Source organism: Oncorhynchus mykiss, chromosome 4, assembly GCF_013265735.2.
Source record: "Oncorhynchus mykiss isolate Arlee chromosome 4, USDA_OmykA_1.1, whole genome shotgun sequence".
In the NCBI taxonomy this organism is placed as follows: domain Eukaryota; kingdom Metazoa; phylum Chordata; class Actinopteri; order Salmoniformes; family Salmonidae; genus Oncorhynchus; species Oncorhynchus mykiss.
Window position 1 is genome coordinate 26,046,669 of NC_048568.1, and position 22,570 is coordinate 26,069,238.

At 43.1% G+C, this 22,570-nt stretch overlaps 2 protein-coding genes across 7 annotated transcripts in view; both read left to right on the top strand.

Annotated features, from left to right (window-relative positions):
* Window positions 1–11,145, top strand: part of LOC110522376 (SAM and SH3 domain-containing protein 1) — a 295,924-nt gene extending 284,779 nt beyond the window's left edge. For all 6 annotated transcript variants that reach the window (XM_021600727.2, XM_021600728.2, XM_021600731.2 and 3 more), the window contains 3 exons: window positions 3,561–4,636; window positions 6,399–6,530; window positions 8,409–11,145. In XM_021600727.2, coding sequence (XP_021456402.2) covers window positions 3,561–4,636; window positions 6,399–6,530; window positions 8,409–8,669 — 1,469 coding nt within the window. In that variant the 3' untranslated portion in view covers window positions 8,670–11,145. The remainder of the gene's footprint in view (window positions 1–3,560; window positions 4,637–6,398; window positions 6,531–8,408) is intronic.
* Window positions 11,146–13,323: 2,178 nt separating this feature from the next.
* The window catches only part of LOC110522377 (uronyl 2-sulfotransferase), a 117,826-nt gene continuing 108,579 nt past the window's right edge, over window positions 13,324–22,570 (top strand). Inside the window, exon 1 of the mRNA XM_036976014.1 lies at window positions 13,324–13,758. Coding sequence (XP_036831909.1) covers window positions 13,530–13,758 — 229 coding nt within the window. The 5' untranslated portion in view covers window positions 13,324–13,529. The remainder of the gene's footprint in view (window positions 13,759–22,570) is intronic.

The following is a 22,570-nucleotide window of genomic DNA, read 5'->3' on the forward strand; positions in this document are numbered from 1 at the left end:
TGCGTAGTGTCGTAGTGAGGGGAGTGATGCATCCCCCATCTAATTTTTTCTGTTTATTTTTCTCATTGTCACTCCACTCTCTCTTTCCACTGCTCTCTCCATCTCCAGGCTGTCTCTGTCTTCACTGCAGAAGCCCTATCCTAGGGGACAAGACTCTGACCCCCAGGCCTAGATCACTAGTCTACCCTACAATGAGGCCCTATGTACAAAGGGAACAACACCCCACATCTCAAATGCACCCAACTACTCTGGTCAACTCAATCCCAGTGCCGATGTTCCTCCCATCTCACAATGGACAGAGAACCCCTACTCCTCATCCTCCGCCCCAGGAGGTTGAGTGGTTGCTGGGAGACCAGTCCGATTATGACACGATGAGAGAGTGTTTCTTTTGAAAGGTGTTATTGTAAAAGCGGAGATCTTGTAAAGTATTAAGTCACTGCCCAATAATTGACTGTAGTATGGCTCTGTTGGTGGTGCGGGAGTGGACCGCTCTGCTTCCATTAGCCTAGTGCTGGCTCAATCTCTGTTCTACCTGCCTTTTCAAGTCACTTAAAAAAATGACCATGTTACACAATGATCGTATGTGCCTAAACAACCCCCAAAAATCTTGGATTAAAATGTGTTTTTTTTTATGATAGTGGATATATATAAAAAAGCATATTTTCTAATTATGGAAGTATATTTCAGATCTATATTTGTGAGAACGTTTAGTGTAAAGTTATAACTCCTTAAACATACTTGTTTTGCTTTCCGCCTAAAGTTGAGTTATCTTCAATCTTAACTCAGACCTTTGCTTGAATCATTGACTTCTCTGTCTATGTTTTCTCTCTGTTCTGTTCTATGTGTGTGTGTCATAACTGTTCTAAAAGATGTGCAATCTGCTACAGTAGAAATTTGAGTTGTGGAATAAACCACTTCTTTGATTGAAGTTACTTTGGCCTGCTTGCTTCATTTCATGTCTCCTCTTTCTTTCTTCGTGTCTCTTTTTTCTCCATCTCAGTCGTTAACACTCCTCATTAGCTGCATAACATTCAGTGTACATTCTGCATTTTAATTTTGTTTTGTTTTAATTAATAAACTCTTCTTTCACTGTGCCTTTACTCAGTCGCTATGATAATCCAATCTGCATTATTCTGCCTCATAAATTCTCTACTACAGCCATACAGATGTAGGATCTTAATTTGATCAACCTGTTGCAGGAAAATTTCCTGCAATCCAGGACATTTTAAACTTGTTGTGTTTTAAAATGTACTGGGAAGTTTGTCAAAAATGTCCATCAATTACAATCCACATAATAATTCACATTTTCTGTTGACGCGGGATTATTTTCCTGCTGTAGCAAACTGGCTCAAATTAAGATTTTACATCTGTACCTGTCTTAACCATCCTCTTGCATGCATTAGGACTTTATATATACAGTACCAGTCAAAAGTTTGGACATGTCACGTTGTATAGTGATCGGAGACTGGTGCAGTAGCCACCCTTTGCCTTGATGATAGCTTTGCACACTCATGGCATTCTCATATAAAATATATTTTGATTTGTTTAACACTTTAACACTACCCTCTGTAGTGTCTTGTGGTCGAAGGCCGAGCAGTTGCCATACCAGGCAGTGATGCAACCAGTCAGGATGCTCTCGTTGGATGCAGCTCGATGCAGCTGTAGAACCTTTTTGGGATCTGAGGACCCATGCCAAATCTTTTCAGTCTCCTGAGAGGGAATAGGCGTTGTCGTGCCCTCTTCACAACTGTCTTGGTATGGTTGGACCATGATAATTTGCTGGTGATGTGGACATCAAGGAACTTGAAGCTCTCAACCTGCTCCACTACAGCCACGTCGATGAGAATGGGGGCGTTCTCAGCACTCCTTTTCCTGTAGTCCACAATCATCTCCTTTGTCTTGATCACGTTGAGGGAGAGGTTGTTGTCCTGGTACCACACTGCCAGGTCTCTGACATCCTCCCTAAAAGCTGATGGTGTTGGAGTCGTGCTTGGCCATGCAGTAATGGGTGAACAGGGAGTGATGCATTGTCATACTTGTTTCTCCGGACATTACAAAGAGCTCAAAGAGAAAACTACAAATGTACCACTATCACAAAGAATCAGCATTACTCAATGTCTGTGTTTAAACATTGATTTATTTTTGAAAAGCAGACATCTGACTTTGGGGTCAATATTTATTGATTATGCCCTGATAGCAAGTCTTAAATATCTGTTAAACAAATGATTGGAAGCTAGCCTGAGATAGGGGATAGCTGGGCCAAATATCAGGCAACATTGTGGGTGAAATTGTCAGTAACAAGCACATTGAAACACCACATTAACTTCAATGACGTCAGACTGACTTCAATCTGCATCAATCTTTTAATGCTGTCCAAATGAGATAAATGACTGATTTGTGTATGATGTGTGTGATGTCATTTCACTATTCATTATTGCATGAGGCTTGCCATATGGTGTCTAGTGCTCTTTTACACACGTGTTCATGTTGTTCCAATAAGCCATGATGGTAAATTGGCCTCTAACCTCCTACTTTTATACCTGCGTCTGGAATTGTATTATGATAATAGCACCATCTGGATTGGAATAAGAAAGTATAGTCCTCCATAGAGCTGGGACGATAAACTGAAAATGATCATCACTGACCATCATGGACATTTTGTTGATATCGTTCATAGCGATGAATAACCTACAGGGTTATGAAATGTAAAGTTTGAAATGAAGAACTTTTGCTAATATGGGTGATTGTTAAAGGGATAGTTTGGGATTTTCCCCAGAGTCAGATAAACTCGTGGGTACCATTTTTATGTCTCTGCGTCCAGTATGAAGGAAGTAAAAGGTAGTATCGCGAACATATCATTCTATATATCGTTATCATGATAATTCAGTCAATTACATTTTGCTATGGATTTTTGTCCATATCGCCCATCTCTAGTACTCCACATCTCCCCCACTTGGCAGTATTGCACACATAAGGCTATAATCACAAAAAATATACTTTTCTTGATGTTGTTATTACTCTAGCTAGTTCACCTTAACACATTCTAGTTTTGTCTTAGCTATGTCATACCCACATAAACATGTGGTGTAAGTAGAATATGCAGTATGACATATGGATTTATACTGTAACATGCATGTTGTCATGCTTTCTACTGACAGATAACCCATGACCCTGAGTCCAACTGTACTCTTAATCATGATCAACATTCTGATGTAAGGCCGTAGTGGGTCAGAGGCTGAACATTAGAAAAGGAACACTTCAGTGTCACTGCTGTACAGCTCTGTGTGTGAACGGGATTGTTTCAGATTCACATGTCCTCTTAGAGGAAGTTCACATTCACAGCTGATAGTGATAAATTAAAAATGCTGTACAAATGGCACAGAACCCATAGTGACATGAAACCCATTACATCCAATACATGCAGTAAGTACACCTTAGTATCAGTTCTCAGTTTTGTTATGTCCTTATCCGAAGTCTGTTTTAGTTCAAAGTCTGGGGATATGTTTATGCAACCATTCCCAGCTCCAAAATGAAGAGGGATTTGTTTTACTGTGTTTCAGGCAAGACCAGGAAGACATCTCGCTCCAACCGCTCCTCTGCGGGCCTCCAGTCCCCAGACTACCCCACCCTGCCCATGACCCAGTCCACTGAGGCCCTGCAGCAGAGCAAACTGGAGCGCACAGCCAAGTTCACAAAGCACTTCTTCCTCAAGCCCACCCTGAGGGGCTTCAGCCTGCTGGGGCTGAGGAAGGGCCCCCGCCGGACCCGGACCCCCATGCCGGCCAGCCGCAGCTGTGAGGACCTGGACGGGTCCCAGGAGGCTACCGGCCCCCAGGCCTGGAAGAGATCCCACTCCCTCGGGGACCTCCACTGGGAGCAGGCCTTCGACCAGAAGAAGGACTACAGCCTGGAGCTCAAAACCGCTAAAGGTGTCTCCAAGTTGGGTAACAGCAGCAGGGTGAAGGGCCTCCAGGGTCATGGAGATGGGAGTTCATCACTGGCTCAGAATGCAGGGAGTGCTGTGAGCCCTAAAGGGCGTTCTTACCAACCCCCTGTGCCCTCCCAGCTGCCCCTCAGACCCCCATGTCCCACCGCCCCGCTTCCACAGCCCCAGGAGACCCTCCCCAACCCTCCTGAACCCCAGCTGAGGGAGAGGAGCATCCGGACTCACCCCAAAAAGCCCCCAGTGCCCCCTCCCGTTCCAGTCAAGAAATCCAAGGAGCGCCTGGCCAATGGGATACGCCACCGCTCCCTTGTCCTTTCCTCCCCCACTCATTCCTATACCTCCACCCACTCTCATCCCCCCAGCCCTGTCATCAGCAGCCCCAGTGCTCCAGCCCTCCCCAGTAAGGCCTCCAGTACCCCTGCCTCCCCCTCTCCAGCCTCCCCTGCCTCCACCACCACCGGCTGTCCAGAGCCAGAGGAACCAGGCACCCCCCCAGCCGTGCCCCCTCCCTGGCTGTCTGACCTACCCGAGACGGCCTGCCCTCAGGCTCAGATCCAGGGCGGTGGTGGCAAGATGGCGGTTGCCAGGAAGGTGTCCTATGCTAAAATGGCAGTCGATCTCCACAGTGTGCTGGAGCAGAGACTGGAGGCCGAGGGCATCGACCTCACAGAGGAACCCTACTCAGACAAAGTCAGTTACCACCACAGCCTGTATCTATGGTTATGTACCTGTTATTACTGTGTAGAATACACACACACACCCATCCACCACAGCCTGCTTCTATGGTTATGTTCCTGTTATTACTGTGTAGAATACACACACACAACCTCCACATCCTCACTCACACTCACAGGCCAGTTTGTCACAGCTAGGGGTTATACAGGACACACGTAGATGTGGGTATGCTTCTTTAAGACCATCTCACAACTAAAGAAATGAAAGAAACACTTTAAAAAACAGTGCAGATTGGACCACTGGCCCACTCTGTGAGAGAGTACATTAGAAGTCAGTGTAGGAATCTACTAAAGGACACACTCCAGGTCAATAAATACATTATTAGAAGCATTAGAAGGTTGTGTTTTTGTCTCCTGGCCGTCAGGGCCTTTTGATTCTCCGTTTTGATTACTGCACTCAGACATAACAAGACTGTATCCTGTATCCTGTCATATGGCTCTCGCTTCCTGTCAACAGTGGCAGTGGGTTGCTTTGGTATCCATACAGCAGAAAGAAAGATAGAAAGATAGAGAGAAAAAGAAAAAAGAGGGGGCAGAGAGAGAGAGAGAGAGAGCTAGACAATGAAGGGAAAATCTTCTGTAGGAGGCTGAAGCTCAGTGAAGGCAGGCGGCTTGGGGTTATTAAACAGTCAGACACCGTGCCGGAGCCAGAGTCCAACACACACGCACACGCACACGCAGACAGACATGCAGACAGACACGCAGACAGAGAGACATGCAGACAGACACGCAGAAAGACAGACACGCAGACAGACAGACATGCAGACAGACACACAGACAGACAGACACACAGACAGACAGGCAGACAGACAGACACGCAGACAGACAGACAGACAGACTACAGCACTGCACTGCACTGCACTGCAGAGAGAGAGAGAGTTTTAAAAGTTTTCCCCCACTGAATTCCCTTTTATTCTCTGTTCATGCATGGCAACCATTGGCTAGTCTAGTCCAGCTATGACATGTTATGGGATCTCCCGCATCGTTTGCTTGTCTCTGTAACTGAGCTTATCTCCCAGCCAATGGGCTCGTCAGTTGGCCAGTGTTTTGACTCGTTATTTCACATTATTAGTCTACTTCAATCCCTCATGAACAGACAGAAACTGGGCCTCTCCAGACTCATAATGTTTAAATGAGCAAATAAAGTGAGAGAGCTAGCTCCTACATCAGCCCCTGGTGTCTGAGCTGTTTGAAAACATTCCGCTCTTGTAGAGACTTAGGTTGACAAACTGTGACCGTAGTCAATAAAAGTGCACAGTACAGTCTGCATTTTGTGTTTAGATCTGTGACTTTATGGTGTTGACTGGGGCCGACAGACATTTCTATTTAAACGGAGCGAGGAGTCACTATGGTTTCTGATTGGCTTGTCTAATCTGGGCGTAGGCTGTGGGGGAGAGAATTCCACTAGCCCTTTGAAATATGGGCTTAAGTTTTCTCTGCCTAGCATCCCAGATTTATTACAGATTTACTTCAGGTCATGGTTACTTAGGGTTTTCATGGTTGGGGTTTTAGTATCAGTATTGAGTTGTTGTGCCCACAGGGATAGGGTATCTATCAATGGAAACCACTTCCCCTAATGTGCATGAGTTTTCATGCCAACATTTTTCAAGTGTGTATGCGTGTGCGCGTGTTTGTTTGTGTGTATGCATTTGTCTGTATCCCTCTCCTACTCTCCCCACTCATCCATAGTCTCTCTCTCCATTTCTCTCTCCCTCCAGCATGGTCGGTGTGGTATCCCCCAGCCCCTGATGCAGCGCTACAGTGAGGACTTGGAGCAGCCAGTGAAGGATGTGGCCTCCAACATGGACCAGGTTCGCGTCAAGCAGCTCCGTAAGCAGCACCGCATGGCTGTGAGTACTTTATGGGACAGATTCAATAAGCATTTATTTACATGGTCTTCAAATCAAAGTCAATTTGTCACATGCGCCGAATACAACACGTGTAGACCTTACAGTGAAATGCTTACTTACAAGCCGTTAACCAACAATGCAGTGTTAAGAAAATACCTCCAAAAGTCGACCAGGGCAAAGTTAGCACCTGTTCTTTTCCTCTAATGATATGTTTAATACATGCTTGTACTGTAGTGGGCTAAATCAGAGTGTTTCTTGGTAGTCTTAAACAAATATGGTTCTAAGAAGACACCTGTACCAAATCGAATCACATTTTATTGGTCACATACACATATTTAGCAGATGTTATTGCAGGTGTAGGTAAATGCTTGTGTGTTTTGCTCCAACAGTGCAGTAGTATCCAACAATTCACAAAAATACACACAAATTGAAAAGTAAAATAACGGAATTAAGAAATATATAAATAATGTCGGAGTGGCATTGACTAGAATACAGTAGAATAGAGTATGTACATATGAATTGAGTAAAACTGTATGTGAACATTATTAGATATAGAGATATAGAATTGAAATGTATTACATTTTGAGTTTGCATCCCAATAATACACTTAATATACAGTGCATTCGGAAAGTATTCAGACCCCTTCCTTTGTTCCACATTATGTTACTTTACAGCCTTATTCTGAAATCGATTAAATAAAATAAAAATAAATAAAAACATCTTCATCAATATACACACAATACCCCATAAGGACAAAGCGAAAACAGGTTTTTAGAAATTTTTGTAAATTGATTAAAAAAACATTTTTTTAAAGCATATGTATTCAGACCCTTTGCTATGAGACTCTAAATTTAGCTCAGGTGCATCCTGTTTCTATTGATCATCCTTGAGATGCTTCTTCAACTTGTTTGGAGTCCACCTGTGGTAAATTAAATTCATTGGACATGATTTGGAAATGCACACACCTGTCTGTATAAGGTCCTACAGTTGACAGTGCATGTCAGAGTAAAAACCAAGCCATGAGGTTGAAGGAATTGTCCGTAGAGCTCCGAGACAGGATTGTGTTGAGATCTGGGGAAGGGTACCAACACATTTCTGCAGCATTGAAGGTCCCCAAGAACACAGTGGCCTCCATCATTCTTAAATGGAAGAAGTTTAGAACCACCAAGACTCTTCCTAGAGCTGGCCACCCGGCCAAACTGAGCAATCGGGGGAGAAGGGCCTTGGTCAGGGAGGTGACCAAGAACCCGATGGTCACTCTGACAGAGCTCCAGAGTTCCTCTGTGGAGATGGGAGAGTCTTCCAGAAGGACAACCATCTGTGCAGTACTCCACCAATCAGGCCTTTATGGTAGAGTGGCCAAACTGAAGCCTCTCCTCAGTAAATGACTGCCAACTTGGAGTTTGCCAAAAGGCAACTAAAGGACTCTCAGACCATGAGAAACAAGACTCACTATTTTTGTAAATTTGCTAAAAATTCTAAAAGCCTGTTTTTGCCTTGTCATTATGGGGTATTGTGTGTAGATTTATGAGAGGGAAAAACTATTTAATCCATATTAGAATACGGCTGTAATTTGACAAAATGTGGAAAAGGTCAAGGGGTCTGAATACTTTTCCAATGCACTGTATATCACAGAAGACTGAAATATAATAAAACTGTTTGACATAGAAACACCAGATATTCTGAGTGTGTTTTTATTTATTTATCAATTATGAAATTATAAAAAATATTAATAACATTGCACCCATGAGGCCACTAGAGGGCGATTTGATCATTTGACTGCAGGAAAGGTTACTATGGTGTCATTGCTATGTTTTATGTATATTTATGTATTACTATTACACAAAATTCCTAAATGTTTTTCCCGGTATTCCTCAGATCCCGTTTGGAGGTTTGACAGAGATGTGCAGGAAGCCACTCTCCCCAGGTCACGTGAGCACCGTCTCTGATTGGCTCGTGTCCATCGGCCTACCCATGTACGCCACACCGATGGCAGCTGCAGGATATGACACGTTGGGACGTGTGTCCTCTCTCACAGAGAGCGGTGTGTGGGAAGCGGGGGTGCGGGACGAGAGGCACGTCCGTAGACTTGTGAGCGAGGCCCGATTGGTCAGTGCACACAGAGACGGACAGTCGTAACCGTGACAGTGGAGCCCATGCAGGTGTAACTGAGACAGTTGAACGGCTACGGCACAGTTGAGACTAAAGCACAGTTGAGACTAAAGCACAGTTGCAAATAAATGCAGAACTGAATAACTGTGAACATGACCACAGCACAGCTTCCAGCACCTATTGAGACTTTTGACTGGACTACGGAGTGCGGGTGGTTTGCAGAAACCTGTTCTTAGGCCCCCGTCTTTATCAATCTGTCTCTCTCTCTTTCTATTCTTCTCTTTCAGATGTTTACGATGAGATTGTTCCGACTGCCGAGAACAGTTATCAGATGCCTTTAAAACTGACTGTTCCCTTCTGAAACATCCCCCCAGTCTTAAAATACTGAGAACTGCCTTTGAGGAAATTAGCAAACTTTTCTTACTCCTTTTTTGACTCTCCTTTTAAAGACTAAATTATGTTTTTTTTCTGTGTTTCAGAAGTGCTTGATTTGTATCTCTTGTGCAAAGAGAAAAGCACTAGAGAGTAGTGAAAGGATGTAGCTTGGCCAAAGCAATTTCTTTCAATGTGCAGATTTCACCTTTGTTGTTAATCCCATTGCTAAATGCTACAGTAGATTGGAGAACATGGTTTATTGCAGATAACACAACAACAAAAAATAACACAAAACATGAAATAGGCAAACATTGCTGTTATATTAAGATTTAAAATCCTTATTTTCTATCATGCTATAGTGTTTTTGTAATATACTGTATCATATATTTTAATTTCAAGGTGTTTTTACAGTATGTGTTCAATAAGTATTGTGTGTCTGCTTTGTGGAATGTCAAAGTCTGAATGTCAGTCATTGTAAGTATAAACAGTCAGACAGATCTCGACATGAGTTTATACAGTATTTCAGATTATATTGCAGATTTCTTGGTTGCATGTAATCCTCCAATATGTAGGTCCTTACAACAACACTATCTACACAGTACCGCTCTAATAATCTTCCATGGGAGATCAGCTTTTCTTTGCAGACAATGTCGTCTCCATATATCTATCCAGGCGGATTTTAAGTTGCCTTACCATTATGTAAAAAAACAATTAGATTAATACGTATTCATGTACTCAGCATTATAAATACAGCAGGCATTTCAACCCCCATCTTTGACTAAGGCTTGATTCCTCAAAGCCTCACCGGGCCAATATGTTTTGAATGTGCTTGTAATGACAGTGATTGTTAGTAGAAGACACACACACATGCACACACACGCTAGCAGCCACATAGCTCTGTCGGTAGTGTCGTTGCTGTTCTTGTTAAGCACAGATGTTGATCCACATGAAGTCTAATTTAAACACAGTGTTCCGTGTTCAACAGCCAGCCATAGACCAGCTCAGTACTGCAGACCACAGAGACAGACTGAGACATGATGTAGATGATCCACTCAGAAGGAAGGGCAAAGAGGAGTGCTACAGCTGTTCCACAGAGACCCAGCTAACAGCTGGTTTATCATGTCCGTCTGAGCCTCTCTTGGAAGAACAAGAATAAGAACAAGAACAAGAAGGGGGGTGTCTTAGAGAGAGACACAGTCAGGGAGTACAGATGAGAATGGGAATGTACTGAATCTCCATTCACTGACCAGCAGACCAGACCTGTGAGTCCCTAGCAGTGGATTCCTAGTCCAAGACCGGTGTGAGTGGAACCACCTACGTAATGTCATTCTAGTTATGTGAAGTACTACACATTGCAAACAAAATTCAAGTCTTATCCCTTGTCTCGGGTTTCAAAATACAAGTTTGCAGAGTGGTGTAACACAGGGGTGCTTTTGCAGTGGACACTCGATAGAAGTTTGATGCCTTTTCTCTTCAATCATAGTGGTGCTCCAGGTTAGCCTGGGAGACACTTGTAGGGGGAGTTTTTAAAGAAACAAAAATACCTAAAATTTAAGATGTAAAAAATACTGTCACTGTAAAATGCACTTTAGAAAGTAAATAAAACATGTTTAAGCAAAATTGGCTAAATGTTCTTTAAGTCTGTTAGCAGACATTTGTTTTCAGGTAATGTAAAGGGTTTGATTGAATGGGTTATACTGATATTTAGTTATCTTAGTATAGTTCCCAATGCCAAGTCAATGTACAAATGTAATTAATAATAATTCATGAATTAACCTGTTCCAATGACTTAACTTCCAATTTACTTTTGCAGTCTTACAGAAAACGTAATTACATATATGAAATGGTTAACAAGAGTTGCACATTCTGTATATGTAATTGGTATTTAAATAACTTATTTTGGGGCTTATCATATCAACTGTAATTACTATACAAATAGCAATACCTTCCTGCAAATTGCATTAGCCAGTGAAAAGCTACAGTGTTTATTGTAAAATATAAGTGTACAAATGATTTAATTTGGTTTCAACTAGCTAATGATTGTCTATAAAGATATTCTTGTGTATTGAAACAAAAAATGATGTCTAACTATTTGTCATTCTGAAATATAATAAAAACGCTATCGCCATCCTCTGTGTTTACACACACACACACGCACACACACGACGCACACACACACACACGACGCACAAACTCACCACTTCTGTCTGATGCGAGGTGTGGGCAGTGAAAGTTATTGGACTATTTGACTACTGTGGTTAACACCTAAAACCTGCACCACATGTTGTTCTGTGATTGCTGAATTTCTTATATTAATCTTCATTTTATGTGCGGATAATACGCCTCAGTATACAATAACAGGCATTGCACTGGATTTTATTAAAACTCTCTGGATCCCAACATAGGATCAGTCTGCTGAATAAGAGCAGAGGCTGATTTCATTTCTCTGTGGTTTGGAGAGGGAAGAACAATCTGATTTACTTTTGACCCAAGGCTCCCTGGCATGGATGTCTGCTTGGTGCAATGAGTTCATGCCCTCTTCATAAGTGTGTAGGGTGGGGGGCGGGGGTTGCAGTGTGTGTGTGTGTGTGTGTGTGTGTGTGTGTGTGTGTGTGTGTGTGTGTGTGTGTGTGTGTGTGTGTGTGTGTTTGGGGTGGGGTGGGGTGGGAGTGCAATCAGTGTCTGCCTGGCATAATTCATGAATCCCCTATCCAGCAGGTTTTCCCATGTAGCTCCCAATCAGGGGTTTGAAATAGAATGCATTCTGTTGTGTGTAGTTGTGCCTGGCTTGGAACGACACTGTTCCTGTCCCAAGCAAACAGGTTCCAGAACACATTTAACTCCCCCGTTAACCATAGCCATGGGAAGCAGAGGTGCTGAGGGTGTTAGGGGGGCTGAGGGATAAAATAAAAGTATAAGAAATTATAAAAAGTTTCCACAAAATTTGTGAACTAGGCCTTTATTACTCCTGTATGAGCGGAGACCCCCAACGCAAAACATTTTCTTGCGGCCAAGCCGTTTCCATTGGCCTTTCAAATTAGGGCCAAATTCTAACTGCCCACCAAGGCCAGCCCAACCCGGGTTGAATTTAAATGCCAATGAAAACAAGGTTTTAGTCTTTATAAACATAGAAATAGAATGAGATTCTAGATCTGTGTTTATACCCATGCTTTTTATGGCTTTGGTTAGACTGTTTCAAATAGAGACTAAAAGTGAGTTAGAGGACCAATATACAGTAAGTGTCTGTCTACGTCTGTCACCAGAATGCGAACGTTATTGTATAGGATACGGTCTCATTGTACTATCTCAATCTGGGTCCAGCTGTTCTATGATTGCCACCAGAAGATTGTTGTATCTGGTCACGTGGTCGGAGAAAGCTGTGGTCAGTTAGAGGGAGAGATTGTTGTGGCTTTACATTCCTCCTGTCTCCTTACTGCAGGCCTGAGGGGTAGAGGGAGTAGAGAGACACTAGAAAGGGAATGTTTACACACTCACACCTACACTTGGAAGGGTGAAGGTTGGCGGTCCACTCACTAGTTGTTTTGACTAAGTGGGCTTGCATCCCCTTGGGTAATTGAAATGTAGGCCTAATTAGCGCCTTACTCCTTATTTACCATAGCAAATGACCATCCTGACTCTGAGCATGGCTGAGGCATTCCTTTCAATCACCATCCGCATGGAAAGAGAGTGAGGCTGTATTGTAGCCCACACACCACCCACTTTCCTCACTTACATGATGTAGCCTATACTTGTACCTATACCATAGGTATAGCATTCTTTCATAGGCTGCCTTACATACGACTTCATAATAATGTGTTGCCTGTTTGTGCCAACTACGTAGAATATACCTTAAATCACACACAACAGACTTTTTTAACCTTCAAACCCAACCAGTGCCTTGACTTTGATTTTCTTATGCCACTTAGCACCAATTTGTGGTTATACTTTCTTCCTTTTGCATTTACAGTAACATTCCCCACCAAGAGCACCTTTGGTTGTTTTGGAATAGGCTACCTGCTAGCACTCTTTCTACTTATTTTATGTAGAGTAGCCTATATGTCCTAACTCTTAATGTGTATTAATGTCATGTCCTAATTGCTAAGAACGAAACTCTGTCAAATGAAAAACCTGTCTTGACAGAATGACAGAAGGCCCACATGACCTATGTAGTCAGTCTGTTGCTGTACACGCGGTGACGCTGTTTTGCACCTAGACTCATTGAAAATATCTGCAGAATTGTTTTCTTCCACATTCAGTAATCTGACACCGCCGCTGGCTCAAAACATCTAAACCGAAGGATGAACCCACAACTTCATTGGCAGAAATAGTCCGAGAGAACAGACGAGAGAGACCGAACGGAGACGAAAACCGAGTGCGCAAATAACTCGTGGCGGCGGCGGGTGCCTGCGTTTCCTAATAGGTGTCCGTTTCAAATAATATCAAAGCAAGAAGTTTCACTTTCCACAGGCGGATGGGTGACTATCGCTCTCGGCGGCGCTTTGTGAGGAGGAGATGATGAAGAATTTCAGCAACAGTCCCCTTCACAATAACCAGACTCCAAACCACATTAGAGATTGGAACAACAAAAAGTTTGGTTTTCTCTCGGCGGTTCTGTTACGTTTTTCCCTGCGAGGTTATGGTTTTTGCATGGCTAGTCTATTCATCTTCTGTTTTGGGTCTCTGTTTTACCAGTTGAACGGAGGACCCCCCAACATTCTACTGGACATCCGACAGTATCTCGGTAAGAACTTATTATTGAACGAATGTATCTTCTGGTGGTGGTGGTCGCTTTTGAGGAGCCTAGAGTTTCGCAGCATTACCAACGTGTACAATTAGTAGGCTACACGGCTCTTTGAGGACGTGTAACGGCACGTTTACTGTTGCATACTGTTACCACCCTCAATGCATTATCCCTTTCTTGTACTGCCCGGTTCGCGGCCAAGAGGACCCACTTTTTATTAATGACCCAGGGACAGCGCACATTTAGAGATGGCAGATTTACAATTTGTATTTTTTTATATTTTATTTCCAATAGTAAATCCATGTGATAATGTTTCTTCATATAAAGCTGGATACATTGTGCCATAGATATTGTCACATACTCACATTGATTGATTCCAATTGTTGAAGGAAGAGACAGTTTAATTTGTGTGAGCACTCAAAGTAGTGTTATCTGGAGCCTAATGACAGTGCTTCTTTGGTTGAGCAGTTGAGGGATATATTATTGTAATCTAACCCCGACAACTGTAAAGATGAATGCTATGTTACCTTGGTGTTTCTCGAAACGATGCGCCCTGTGGACTGTCACATAGCGGCCCAGACGTGACACTTTGCTGAGTGACACATAACGCAGCAGGTAAAAGTGAATTTATGCTTGATCGGAAAATGTGATCGGAAGCTTTGTATGGCGATTGTGACGGAATGGCGGAGCCTCCGGAGGCATGAAGGGGCCAAATCAGGCTTCATACCGCTTCGCGTGCATCTCTCAAATGTTGTAACAATGTGGAGGGCTCTGTATAGCTCCACATTGACAGGATCGGTTGACGGTATGTGATTGGTCACAGTAAATGCTGTACAGCCACTTCCAACCCAGACAGACCAGGCCTTTAGCTCTGTATTCAGATACCCATCAAAAGTCAATGATTCAGTCACTCCTTATCTGCTTCATCAGTATTCAACCATCAGTAATTTCATACCAACAAAATGTTAATAACTTAATGTGCCCCATGGTCAGTGTTTCTCAAGTGTTAGATAAATGTTATCATCTTCTCATGGTCACTTGAGGCCTGTTCATTCTCTGTACAGCACCAGCCTCAGGTCCTGAGGTGATTTCATATCAGCAGATCACACACCTGGAACTGGCACACCAGTTGCCAGGAAGTGTGTGTGAATGTGGATTTGTTCTGTACTAAACTTGTGTTCTGTTCTTACAGGGAGATTGTGTTCTTTAGAATGTGATAAACTGGTAAATCTGGAAAATAACTAGAGTCACTCACCACACATTCACTGATCCCCCCCATGAGTGAATGAGTGAGTGATTGAGTGAAGGAAAAAGACACACACACACACACACACACACACACACACACACACACACACACACACACACACAGTAAAATGAAGGAAGGACTGTAATGTGGATAAGGACTGACTGGTTCAGGATTTCTGCTGCCACCATGGCGCATCGGTCAGAATGCAATAAGGAATTTATGCCTTTGTAACTTTCAAACTCATTATTAGTCACGATTAATTCAGGATTATCCGTAATCATGGTAGAATCCACATTAATGTAGAAGTGTTCAGAAACAATTCTATTTTTATTTACAATAAAAGGCACTCCAAAATTACTCAATAAATGATTTACCATTCATTTCTATTGGGCACAAAATAATTTGAAACAACCAAAACAAACGGCAAATGCATCCAACAAGTTTGTACAGTCACAGGCTTGATGTAGTCATTGCGTGCTAGGAATATGAGACCAAATACTGAACGCATATAAGTGAATTTGTCATAATACTTTTGGTCCCCTAAAATGGTGCTGTAATTTCTAAACGGCTCACCCGATATAGATGAAAATACCCTCCAATTAAAACTCATAGTCATTGTATCATTATAAATCCAAAGTTCTGGACTTCAGAGCCAAAACAACAAAAAGTGCCACTGTTCCAAAACTTTTGGAGTTCACTGTAAGCAGTCCTACCTAGGGGCCTGTCAGACACTGGGGCTACTATAAGGGGCTTCCAGGAGTAGGGGAAGCATTATGTAACGGTGACATAACTACACCATATCATCACTACTGCATTGGGGGAAGAGTTACCACTTACTAGGGAATCTGTATCAATCCGTTCCAAATACTGCATATTAAACTCTAGGACCCCCTGACATTGTCTTCTTCCCTCATACCTGCAGGTGGTGGAGATATATACATGAGGGGGAAAAGAAAAGGAGCGTAGAGAGGGAGGGACAGAGGGAGGTAGCATGGCCGAGATGGATGAAGAGAGCATGGGAACTAGTAGATTGTTTATGGAACACTTTTGGATGGAACCGTAAGAGGTTCTTCTAGTGTTTTTTAAAGGTCCAATGCAGCCATTTATATCTCAATATCAAATCATTTCTGGGTAACAATTAAGCACCTTACTGTGATTGTTTTCAATTAAAATGGTAAAATGCTCTTTGCTATTATGCTATTTCTAAAGCAAGAATTTAGCTAGGACTATCTGGGAGTGGTCTGAGTGGGGAAAACTGAAAACGAGCTGTTTTTGGCACTCTTTCTTATTGGTTTATTAACTAATTTACTGCCTGGTGGTGTCACCAGGCAGACCAAAACTCTATCCCAACAAAACAGTCTGAAATGTCTGGCAGATATTTTTCAAACAGCTCTTACACTAAAAGGGCAATATCATATTTGTCACAGTATTATTCCAACCTCATAGAGTGGAAATACTGTATATATAAAACACAGGAAAATCATGTTTTTGACTGCACCAGGCCTTTAAGGTCACTCAACACAATGGATGGCAGAATCTCATAGTATCTGTTTGCTTTTCTTACTCTCTGTCCCTCTTCTTTCATCTCTTTTCATCTCTCTTTCTCCCTCTCCTCCCTCACCGCTTCCCTCCCTCCCTCATCTTCCCGATCTGTCAGTGAGGGTGTGACAGATGCGATCAACAGAGCTAGGTGAGGTGAGGCACACTCCAAACACACCGAGGGGAAATCCAAAACCTCCCAGGCTAGTATATATTGAAAAAGTTGGAATAATGCGGTATTGTGTGGTTGTCCCTCAGTGTTCCAGAGTGATGGGCAGCCCAGGGCAGACCAGATGGCTTTTATGTGAGACAGGCGATCAGGAGGATTTATTTACCTTCAGCCGCCAGTGTTACTTTTGGCTGAGGAGAGTGTGAGTGTGTTTTTCTCTTTGACTTATGCAGAGGTAGGATTGGGTGTATTTGAGAGTGAGAGTGTCTGTATGTGTGTGTGGGGATGTGTGTCTCGCTCACTCACGCAGAGGTACTGTAGGAGGAACAGGCCCTGTTTTGTTTGGGCCGGTGGGGAGGTTGGTGTTTGAGGGTGTCACTCAACATATCACTGTGGTAACTTGAACTGCTCGGGCGGGTAGGCCCTCCGACTCAGATTTACTGCCCCTTTCCACTCCGTTCCTTCTCATTAACACACACACACACGCACTGAGCAGGGACCCAAAATCCCCCTTTAATTCAATTATTTCTGTGGGCCGTGCCAAGCAGCCACCATAGATCCGCTATCCAAAGGTGTGTGTGTGTGTGCGTGCGTGCGCGCGTATGTGTGTGTGTTCGTGTGTGTGCGTATACATGTCGAGGGTCATTTGGAGCAGAAAATGAGTTGAGATTGAGATGTAATTTTTATGGATGATTGTTTGGGTAATTTGCTGAAGAACTGTACAGTTCACTCAATGAAAGAGAAATGCAGGCTCTAAAAGTGTAGCATTAGAGTAATCGGAAGGCTACAGTGCTTCCACCCACCACTCATCTATCACACATGGAAACATCCTACCTGGCTCTTAGTTCAAATAGTACCTTTTTTTCTGAGTGTATAGTGAGACTATCTAGAATCTAAACAGTGCCACATAGGGTTCTACATGGAACCCAAAAGGGTTCTATGGGGACAGCCAAAGAACCCTTTTAGAACCATTTTTTTTTAAGAGTGCAGAGATGTTAATCTCAGCATCTGCTGATTGGACCAATTGTATTAATAGTCTTTGATATTCTCTGGCATCAGACCACCTGCCTGAGGTGCTGTGCCTGGAATTAAAACAGAGACAGAGAGGATAGAGGAGGATTATTTTCTTTCTGTTTTCCTCCTCTTTCTCTCCTTTGAATGACTGCTTTATAAACAGCCAAGATACATTGGGTTCCAGGAATGTCCAGACAGTTGAAGATTCCAGTCTTACGGTGATGTGCTTTTAACGACCCGACCTACAGATCAGACGATGTTTGTGTGTTTGTATGTGTGCATGCGTGTGACATGTGTAGTGTGTGTGTGTGCTTACGTACGTGCGTGCACATGCCTGAGTGTTTTTCTGTGTGTGCATATATATATATATATATATTTACTCACAGATAGGTGTGTGTGTGTGTGTGTGTGTGTGTACCATAGCCCAGGGACCATATAGTCCAGTTACATTGAAGCAGTGTGTATTATAATTTGCCTCCATTAATCATAAGAGCTGGGTGAGTTTACACTGTCAGAGTCTCACAAACTGTCTCAATGAGCAGTGCTCTGCTCAAAAGCTCTCTGTCACCCCTATATACCCTCACAGACCCTGGGTCCAGACGAATAAGCAGTGTTGACCAGAACGTACAGAGGGGTCTCCTTCTCCCTGACCCAGGCCTCTCAGAATCACCAGAAAAAGTCATCAAGGGCAGAGGAGCCCTCTCTCTCTCTCCCCCTCCATCCCTGCCGCTCCCCCCCTCAGTCTGCCCATAACAGGGCAGGAAGAGAGTGACATTTTTAGGTGATTTCATATGAAATCAAGAATCTATAGTTTGACTGCCAACCAATTAGGATTGACACCTGCTAATATGACCAGCAATGTCACTCAACTGTGATGTGAACACCAGTAAAAACAGAGAGAAGGGAGAGAAAAGAGACACACCAACACACCAACACGTCAAACTGAACACGGGTGATTAAAAGCATCACACTAGAGTGGACCCCACTGACACATGAGTGTCACACACACATACACACGTCACACTTTGCTGATTAGACTGACGTAACACAGTTTGACTTTCTTACACAGTGTGTGTGTTGTCGGCTACCCGCAACTTATTCTGACATTAAGTACACCAGGTCTCCTACGCACATAGTAATGCAACCACATAGACTTTATAATAAACATATAGGCAAGACAAACAAACACACGTGTAACACTAAGGAAGTTGTAGCCGATTTCCGCCACTTGGATTAAAGAGGTGAGGGAGTGTCCAGGGAGAAGGAGAGTCTAGGTGGAGTAAGGGCACTATACCTAGAACACTACATTCACGTCTTTACAGTTCCATACTTACTTAAAAACCACCGTCACCGTTCCCGTCTTCCCACGGTACGCCGACCTCGGCGTGGCAAAGGGGATTCCCTGAATGAACAATCGCTGCCTGCCTGATATACTGTGTTGTTTTAATTAACAACTAGGCACACCTGGGACTGTCAGACCAATAAGGGAGCGTTCACAAGACATTCGACGGTTCTACCCCATTACATCTGCACTAATAGACATTGCCGCAATCGTTCCATATGCCCACTTTCAGCACTGGGGGCACACACACATGATCACTGTCAGAGACACACACACAAGCACACATTAGACAGACACAAGCAAGGAGCCTTGATGAGCCAGCCGGTCACTTAAGTGTGATTTTTGGCACTGACTTGGCCCTCTGCTCCACTCACACTCACCAGCAGGCCCATTCCACACTTCCTGTCTAAGGATATTAAAAACAACGGTCAGATTTTACTCATTCATATGTTATTCCCACAGACTGACAGATTTAGTGTTGGAGCCTCTTTAACTAGGGGAAGGGGTGCCATCCCATTGGAACAGTACCCAGGTGTCACACAGGTGTGAGGTTTCCATAGAAACGGAATGGCATAGAGGTCATTGGTTGGTTGAGTTGTTACTCACAACCTGAGAATGCATAGTACCAGGTTTCCAGTTGTGGACCAGGGTTGCCAGATAATGAGATTGTTAAAAAAAACTAATTTTCAAGAGGTCCAACCCAGTACCAGGAGACAGTGCCTTTTCACATCGGCTTGTTCTGTACATGTATATACGTAATACACAGCTGTGAATGTACAGCCAGGTCGTTTAAGATTTACGTCAGAATTGGATGTCAATGGGGGGGGGGGGGGGGGGGGTGTAATCGCATGTCTCTGGATCAGAATGTTGTGTGTTCAATCCCAGTCATGGAAACAACATTTTTTATTTGTTTATTTTAACTTTATCCCAAACCTTTACCGTTAACTTAACCATTTGGAATGAGTGCCTAAAGTTAACCCTTAACTTCTACATTTGTTGTTTGGAGAAATGGAATGTACGGAACAGCAGGAGCAACAGAAACACTTCAAAAAATGACGTTTGGAGCAACTTCAAAATTGGACTTTTGGAGAACGTGGATGAACGTTTAATTCTGCAGTGAGACTGTGAGAGCTTGTTGGAAAGTAAGCCGTTATGGTCTGGTATTGCATCCCGGCAAAATAAAATGAGTCGTTTACGTTCCAGTTTGCGCTGTGGTTTCGTCGAGAACACTTCCATTTTGCCAAGGCTGAGATGGGTGACCGAGACGCATGCAGACAACAGTTGAGGCATTAATTCAGGCGACAAGTGGAGGCCTAATGACAATGGCAGATTGCAGATTGTCATTATAATACACGTTGTGCTGTTTTGTAACTGATGTCTCTTTCCAGTCATCAAATTGTGCTGTTTTGATGCTGGAATTATTATGGAAGTGGACGAACGTGGAAGTGCACATGTAGTTTACAGGAAGGGGTGCCTTTAGGGAGGGATGGTTTGACAATCAGATGAAAACATCATGACTGGTTGTGTTTATGCCACATTAAAAAGTAAAACATGTTAAAAGGAATAATATGTCATTCTATGATTACACCTAGACCATAAAACACTTTGGAGTCTCATACCGGTGAGATTGGCTGGTGATTTATAAAGATAAAGTAGTGTAGGGATTTGGCTCCTGTTGTGTACAGTTACATATTGATTATGGCATTAGAGATTAGATTGACTTGAATCCAAGGTTGTGTGTCAATATTTTAAAGTGGCTTCCTGAACCTGTCTCTTTTCTTTCATACTTACAGTGCATTGCAAAAGTATTCGGCCCCCTTGAACTTTGCAACCTTTTGCCACATTTCAGGCTTCAAACATAAAGATATAAAACTGTATTTTTTTGTGAAGAATCAACAACAAGTGGGACACAATCATGAAGTGGAACGACATTTATTGGATATTGCAAACTTTTTTAACAAATCAAAAACTGAAAAATTGGGCGTGCAAAATTATTCAGCCCCTTTACTTTCAGTGCAGCAAACTCTCTCCAGAAGTTCAGTGAGGATCTCTGAATGATCCAATGTTGACCTAAATGACTAATGATGATAAATACAATCCACCTGTGTGTAATCAAGTCTCCGTATAAATGCACCTGCACTGTGATAGTCTCAGAGGTCCGTTAAAAGCGCAGAGAGCATCATGAAGAACAAGGAACACACCAGGCAGATCCGAGATACTGTTGTGAAGAAGATTAAAGCCGGATTTGGATACAAAAATATTTCCCAAGCTTTAAACATCCCAAGGAGCACTGTGCAAGCGATAATATTGAAATGGAAGGAGTATCAGACCACTGCAAATCTACCAAGACCTGGCCGTCCCTCTAAACTTTCAGCTCATACAAGGAGAAGACTGATCAGAGATGCAGCCAAGAGGCCCATGATCACTCTGGATGAACTGCAGAGATCTACAGCTGAGGTGGGAGACTCTGTCCATAGGACAACAATCAGTCGTAAATTGCACAAATCTGGGCTTTATGGAAGCGTGGCAAGAAGAAAGCCATTTCTTAAAGATATCCATAAAAAGTGTCGGTTAAAGTTTGCCACAAGCCACCTGGGAGACACACCAAACGTGGAAGAAGGTGCTCTGGTCAGATGAAACCAAAATTGAACTTTTTGGCAACAATGCAAAACGTTATGTTTGGCGTAAAAGCAACACAGCTAAACACACCATCCCCACTGTCAAACATGGTGGTGGCAGCATCATGGTTTGGGCCTGCTTTTCTTCAGCAGGGACAGGGAAGATGGTTAAAATTGATGGGAAGATGGATGGAGCCAAATACAGGACCATTCTGGAAGAAAACATGATGGAGTCTGCAAAAGACCTGAGACTGGGACGGAGATTTAAACATATCCAGGTGTTAGAATGGCCAAGTCAAAGTCCAGACCTGAATCCAATCGAGAATCTGTGGAAAGAACTGAAAACTGCTGTTCACAAATGCTCTCCATCCAACCTCACTGAGCTCGAGCTGTTTTGCAAGGAGGAATGGGAAAAAATGTCAGTCTCTCGATGTGCAAAACTGATAGAGACATACCCCAAGCGACTTACACCTGTAATCGCAGCAAAAGGTGGCGCTACAAAGTATTAACTTAAGGGGGCTGAATAATTTTGCACGCCCAATTTTTAAGTTTTTGATTTGTTAAAAAAGTTTGAAATATCCAATAAATGTCGTTCCACTTCATGATTGTGTCCCACTTGTGGCAAAAGGTCTTGTGGCAAAGGTCGCAAAGTTCAAGGGGGCCGAATACTTTCGCAAGGCACTGTATCTACACCAACCTGGCAGGTGAAACCAAGCCAAGCCAAGCTTCTTCTATATTGTTTTCACCCACTGTGTGCAGTCTATAGAGGAAGGAAAGGGGGCAGGATCACAGTATTGAGAGACAACCCAGGTGTATGTGCATCATTTCACCCACTCTCCTCCTAGCTGACACACTACACATACAGCACCCTGCCCAAATAG